We start from the raw sequence: 7370 nt of genomic DNA, 5'->3' as shown, positions 1-7370 counted from the left end.
CTAATCAACTCAAACTACTTTAGATTTTCATGAAGGTAAAATGAAGTTTTAGCATCTAATAAATCTAAGTAACAACAGAAGTCAATGGACAGTGCTCACCCTGTAGAAGTCAATGGACAGTGGCCACCGTGTGTGTGTGTGTGTGTGTGTGTGTGTGTGAATGATTTACAGCTTCATCTCTCCATGTGTCTGTGGACTGTGAGTTATGTCATGTCCACATGCAGAGAGCTTCAAACGAAGGCCTACCTTTCCATTCATCAATCGAGTGTTCCCTCTCATCTAGCTGTTTATCATAGATCTGTGGAGGAGGCTGAGACAGAGAGAGAGAAACATATTTAACCGTTACCCAACAAAGTCATAAACACTGAGTGTCTTCTGTCTTAAACGTGTCATTGCTGGTCCTTAATCATAAATACTCTTACTATTAAAAATACATGCTTTATTATGGAAGCCTGTTTCCACTACTGAATTAAAAAATACAAAAATTTGGACTTTTTATCTCACAATTCATACCTTTTTTTCTCTCAGAAATGCAAGATAAAACCTTGCAATGAAAAAAAAAAAAAAAAAAAAAGTAAATTTTGTAGAAGTCAGAATTGCAAGATTTAAACTCAGAATTCAGGGTTTATATCACAATTCTAACTTTTCCCCTCAGAATTCTTAGTTAACATCTTGGAATTCTGTTTTTTGTTCCCGCCCTAGGAATAAAAAATAAAAACAAAAATAAAAACTGTAATTGTGACATTTGATCTCATAATTCTGATTTTATATCTCTTTATACATAATTTTTCCTCAGAATTGCGAGAAAAGGAGCCAGAATTGTGAGATATAAACTACGAATTGCAAGGGAAGAAAGATTCGAAAGATTAAAAAAATTGCAATTACCTTTTTAATATTTTTATTCAATGGTGGAAACAGGCTTCCATACTTGAAATGTCTAAAAATATAGTACATATGCTCCTGCAGAGTCACTTATTTGATGCAATGCTTTTCATAAACCACGATCAGAACACAGCACTACATACAGTATGAGGAAAAAAACTTCTAATGTTCAAATATCTGGGTTAATATGTTACATTACAGTGTTCATTCATATTACAATATGAGTAAATTACACATTACACTTTAACAATCATTTTCATTACTTATAATATTTTTATGTCAAACAATATTAACACTGTGATGTAAAGTGTTAGCACCACTCGCACATGCAGTTGAGATGTCCAACAGTAAGAACTTAGTAAATAAGGACCAAACACCACCATTAGTAGGACAGAAAAGCAGAGAAAACTCCACCGTTAGGTTTCGGATTAAGACAGAGACATGAGACACACAGACTGTGACTCAGAACCTAGTGAGCAGCCTAACTAGACTGCATTTTTGGGCATCATGGAGACAATCAAATCAAACCTCAGCGGCATTTCAAATGTTCCAACTGAACAGAATTTCGTGCTTGATTCAAATGTCCCTTTGTTGCTGCCAAAAATATTGTCTACTGTACATATGCAGCTCACTAGGTTTTGTAATAAGCCATAGAGAATAAGAGGAAATGGCACTGAATGGAGTATTATGGAAACAGGGGTTCCTTATCGCAAAATGAATCTGCAAGATTCATCTGAAGTATATTAGTTGATTTCACAAACCACACAGGTGAGTTATTTTTTTACTGTCTTTCCACTGAGCAAATCTATCTAACAGTGTATAAGCGATTCTGTCGGTTTGTTCGATGTGATTGAGTGGCCTTTTGTTAACTTAGGTTGACCTAAATAATGTCATAATATTATACATCATCATAAAAATCTATAATATAGGGTTTGATTATAGTTTGGGCTCCCATTTGCTAAAACCACCAACCAGACATTGTTAAAATTCAAGGTTTTCTGCTGCCTTAAACTTTAAACCTCCTCAGAATTCTATTCTATTCTATTCTATTCTATTCTATTCTATTCTATTCTATTCTATTCTATTCTATTGCCTCTGAATGTTACTTGAATACAGAATTGAATCGTATTATTCCTTTCATACGTTCTACAAGATTAGTACACAATACAAACACACACACACACAAATACACATGTATTCACACACTGTGCAAATTTCAGCGAAATCTTTGTCTGTTTTTGAGTTCTAGACGTCAGTGTGTGTTACAAAGAGATCGGTGTGTGAGTGATTCGAGATGAGGGGGTTTCCTAAGTGTGGAATGGTCTTTATTTACCATAGATATCTGCTGATTCCTGGCCTTCATCAGAGAAAGAGAAACACCAGAGAGAAGGAGAAAAGAATCACACTAATCATAACGATGCTCATGGGTTATTAAAACAAACTGTTTGCTATTGAATGTCAGATTTTCTATCAGATTAGTATTTTCGTTTCATATTTGGGTCAACAGAAAAGTGGCACGTTCACATAAAATGACATCTGCTAACAGATATTTACAGACAATAAATGTGAGCTGGTTTTTGGTTACACGGTTTTCTCTGTAGTTCAGTACTTTGTGTCCTGTACTTTCTAGAACACGAAAAGCAGACCCGTTGCGTCCTTGAAACCCCTTTGAAACATTACAGACACAAACTTTGGACAAGAACAAGCTGTTTGTCAAAAGGGGACGTGTGAATAGAAGCCGAGGCAAATGCTTATTGAATGTTTAGAAATCTTCATCAAAGAACAGGACAACTTTCTGTTATTTTTACTCCTTTCTTGTGTCCTCTCAAACTGATGAAGGTCCCCAGAATCAACCACAAACATTTACAAACTGAACTAATGCAACATAAACCCTGAAAAAAAACTAAAAATAATGAATATATAACAACTATATAAAAAAATATAAAAAAAAAAAAAAAAAAAAAAAAAAAAAAAATATAAAAAAAAAAAAAAAAAAAATAATAAATTGATAATATAATATAATAAATTGCATCTAAGCATCCAAGTCTGATAACAAATATTAGTCATTATTTGAATAAAATTTCTAAAATGGTTTCAGACTGAAGTAATATTTCACCACACCAAAACCTTAAAAAAAAAAATAAATAAATAAATAAATTAGTAAAATGAGTTAAATGTATTGAATGTATTAAATGTTGTTTTGTTAAAAAAATAAATAAATAAATAAATAAATAAAAAACTGCCATTTGTTAGATATTTCAGACTTGGTTCAAATGCATCCAGTTTTAAAAAAATAATAATTTATTGGTATAACCTAATGTTGTGAGTTTAATTCACAATATTCTATAAATAATAAATTAAATACAAATACATATTTTGATCTGAATAAATGTAGGAAAAAACAAAACATTGAGACTTTGGTGGAAGTGCATGCAATTTTTAAAAATAATTTTATTGGTATCACCTGATGTGGTGAGTTTAATTCACAATCTTTTACAAATAATAAACAATACAAAATTTGTATTGTGTAAGTTAAATAAAAAAAATAATATTTTGATCTGAATAAATATAGGGGGAAAAAATTGAGACTTGGTGCACATGCATGCGATTTAATGCATAACGACCTAATGTGATTTAATACATAATATTTTATGAATAATAAAATATATTATTATTTAATAAATGTGTAAATTAAAACAAATAAACAAATACAAACAAACAAAAAAATAAATACATATTTATTTTATATTTTTAGATATTTTATTTTAAATTAAACCTAACCTAAATGTTTCATTTTAAAATATTTCCATGCATTTTCTTTGCCCTGAAAATTCAGACTTGGTGTGGACAAGCCTTACATCTGCAATATGTCATATTGATTGGTAGTTATTTATAGTGCCGTGCATTGCATGAACATTTTTTTTCATCACACATATTCAATCAGTTGTGAGTGATGGAGGATATCATGATTGGTCAAAGAGTTCCAATCATGTAGAAAAAAACAAAAAAAACAAAACAGATGACTCAAAATACTGAATATGGCCAAACTTTTAGAGAGTAGGCCTCAGTAGGCTACATAAAAAACATGCAGTGGCCAGTCTGTAATTATCTAGCACTAGTGTGGACACAGCTGAGAGTGACAGATACTCACTGCCTCCACCTCAGCCGGGTCGTACCACACGTTGATGTAGGGGTGCTGCAGGGCCTCGTCCACTGATATCCGCTTAGCGGGATCAATGATCAGCATCTTAGACAGCAGGTCTCTGGCCTGACTAGCTGTAAAACACATCACAACAGACCGCAGAAACGTTTGCATCAGCTGGAGGCATGGAGGCATTTTACACAACTGTATCATTTTTACAAACGCTACTTAAAATTATTATAATTATTAAACGTTATTTTAAACTATTATAAAATAATAAAATAATTTGTATAAAATAATTATAAAATTAACTCCAACTTTTGCATTTGTTAGAAAGTATATAAAAATTAAATCAAATATCTAGTCACTTTTTATTTAAAAGAAGACTTGTGCTTACAAAGGCTGCATTTATTTATCAAAAATACAGCAAAAACAGTAATATTGTGAAATATTATTAGAATTTAAAAGAACATTGTTCTTTTTGAATATATCTTAAATTGTAATTTATTCCTGGGATGAATTTTCAGCATCATAACTCCAGTCTTCAGTATCACATGTTTTTGCTGCAAAAACTGTGATAATGAGAACCATTATTAACTGAGCACTTAATTATTAATAGTCATTATGAATAGTCATTATGAGCACTTAATAATTAATAATCATTATGAATAACTGGTAGCAATAGCATTTCACAATATTACTGGTTTCACTGCATTTTTGTTCATATAAATGCGGACTTGGTGAGCATATATTGTAAGTTACATATATTTTTTTGGAACTTGAACAGAATTAGAACAGGGACATTTATTAAGGAAGTAAACAGAATTATTGCTGATTTCAGATGTTTGAAGAATTCAGTGCAAACATCTCTCAATCTTCACATTTCATCCTCTATTTCTCTTTGCAAGGGCACTGAAGACATCACACTCTCCTTCCCTCTCTTCCTCTCCACCTCTGTACGCTCTGTGAGTCCCTCACTTTCTTGCTCTATAAATAGGAGGGTAAAGTCAGGCTCTTTCTCTCTCTCCTCTTACAGCATCATCCCATCTCTCTCTTCTCTCTGCCACCGGCTGGACCACTTCAAAATGGCCGACACCGATTTCTGCAGATCTGTAAATCTCTCTCTCTCTCTCTCTCTCTCTCTCTCTCTGACTCGCTCCCCCTCTCTGCCTTTCAGTATCAATTTGTCATGTGAACATGTTTGATAAACATAACAGAAACTGTTATGTCTCTTTGTAGACTAAGTAAAATTGCTAATCACAAAGAATCAAAAAAGTTAAAATGTACAAAAAAACAAAATTACAAAATTACATGAAATAAATAAAATAAAAATAAATTAGATAAAATAATAAAATGGAAACTGAAACACAAAACAAAATCAAATGAATCACATAAAATATGATATAAACAATTTAAAATTAAACTGAAAAGCACTAAAATAAAATTAAATAAAATGAAACCAAATAGCATTACATAAATTAAATAAAATGACAAAATTAAATGACATAAAATCAAACAAAATAAATTAAATTAAATAATTAAAATCAAACTGAAATGCAACCTGACATCACAAATAGTCAAAAAATTAAATCGCAAATTTAAATTAAAATGCAGAAGTTAAATCTAATAAAATGACATTAAATTACAAAATGAAAAAATTGAAATCCAATTAAATGGTAAAATAAAACAAATGCAAACTGATATCACAAATAGTATAAATAAATAAATAAAATGCACAAAAATAAAATGATAATAAACTAAAATGAATAAATAAAATGCACAAAAATGAAATGACAAAATTAAATCAACAAAACTAAATAAAATAAAATAAAATGTAATAAAATAAAATAAAATTCAATATTTAAGTCTCTCGGTAGACCACAACAGTTCTCATTTTGGGTGTTATGCTTATCTCCCACACCCAGAACAGTTCATGGAGCCTCGACTAACAGGCTGATGATGAGTTGAATCAAGTCATCAAAAGTGTGCAGTGCAGTGGTGCACAAGGCCTGGAACTGAGAAGCACATGTGTCTCTCCTCCAGCACACTCTGCTGTACCTGATGGCAGGGTCTCACCCAGCCAAGTTACAATCACACCGACAGCACAGAGTCTAATCAGCACTGCCTTATATCCCTTTCTGTTTCCCAAACTGTAGAACACTCAGCATCTGCCTGTGAAGTCTGTTCACTGAGAATAAACTCCACCACGCAATTTTCATATCAAAAGCTCATGATTCTCCTCCGCTTTCCCCTGAAGAACAACTTCAGCTCTGGGCAAAATTTATGAAACATCTCTCAATTTCGCAAATGGGAAGGAAATAGCTGCCTGATTCATGCAAGCAAACCAGGAAAATAACAAAGAGATGACTCAAACTGATTTTATTATGGTTCACCTCATTTGATTATTTTTTTTAAATGATCCTAGTAGTCTTTTAGAGTTAATTTCACAAAGAAATGGCTTATAATTGTACTCTATAATTAAAATAAAAAATATTTTCCACATTAAAATATCTTTTTAATATTACAATAGGTTACTAAGAATCAAGGAAATTCTAATAATTATCAAAATAAGCTCTCTAGTCTTTACGCAAATATATTTGCATATAAAAAAATTACAGTGTATTAAAATATAACATTTATATTTATTTATATTATATTAGAATTTTTTTTTATTAAAAGTTTTATTTTTTGATTAAGAATGGAGGAAATTTTAATGGACATAAAAATAGGCCTCATTATATTAACATTAAAAAAATAATTTCATATAAAAACAATTTATAAAAATGTTTGTATTTCTATACATTTTCTTTAGATTTTTTTTCCAATTTTTTTTATTTATTTATTTTGGTCATAAAGTTTGTTTTCTTTACACAAAGTAAATAAAAAGTATGTATGTATGGTGTACGTATTTATTTATTTTTACAAATTTTAAATTTTTGTATTTATTTTTCTATTTTATTTTATTTTACCAGAACTTTTTTTAAAACGTTTTCATGAGATTCAAACTCAAGCTACAAACACACAAAATACTGTGACAGTACTTGACAACTGCTTTTATGCCAGATAGCACGCTTGCAACTAAAAGTGTGCAAACTCTGGCTTACCTTTGAGTTTGTTGTGCTCCGAGTCTGCAGGGAAGAGGCAATCAGGGAAGAGTTTGGGGAAGGTCAGGCCAGCGTATTTTGGCCTGTTCTCCACATAGTTACGCACCGTCGGCTGCAGTTTCTTCATGAACTCAGGAGAGGGCGTGCCGAGCTGCTCTATAACCTTATTCCATTGGTCGATGTCTGAAAGTGGGTGGAGTCATGGAAAAAACACCTACGCACGGCCCTCAGGCTGGCTGTTT

The 7370-nt window shown here is 31.4% G+C and overlaps 1 protein-coding gene across 1 annotated transcript in view; it reads right to left on the bottom strand.

Annotated features, from left to right (window-relative positions):
• The window catches only part of LOC109101277 (mitogen-activated protein kinase 10-like), a 61657-nt gene that overhangs the window by 8119 nt on the left and 46168 nt on the right, over window positions 1-7370 (bottom strand). The window contains exons 10-12 of the mRNA XM_042748463.1: window positions 7129-7311; window positions 4034-4158; window positions 247-310 (exon numbers count right to left, since the gene is read on the bottom strand). Of these exons, the coding sequence (XP_042604397.1) occupies window positions 247-310; window positions 4034-4158; window positions 7129-7311 (372 nt within the window). The remainder of the gene's footprint in view (window positions 1-246; window positions 311-4033; window positions 4159-7128; window positions 7312-7370) is intronic.

The sequence above is a fragment of the Cyprinus carpio genome, chromosome B21 (genome assembly GCF_018340385.1).
Source record: "Cyprinus carpio isolate SPL01 chromosome B21, ASM1834038v1, whole genome shotgun sequence".
Lineage (NCBI taxonomy): Eukaryota > Metazoa > Chordata > Actinopteri > Cypriniformes > Cyprinidae > Cyprinus > Cyprinus carpio.
This window is presented reverse-complemented; position numbering and strand designations above follow the sequence as displayed.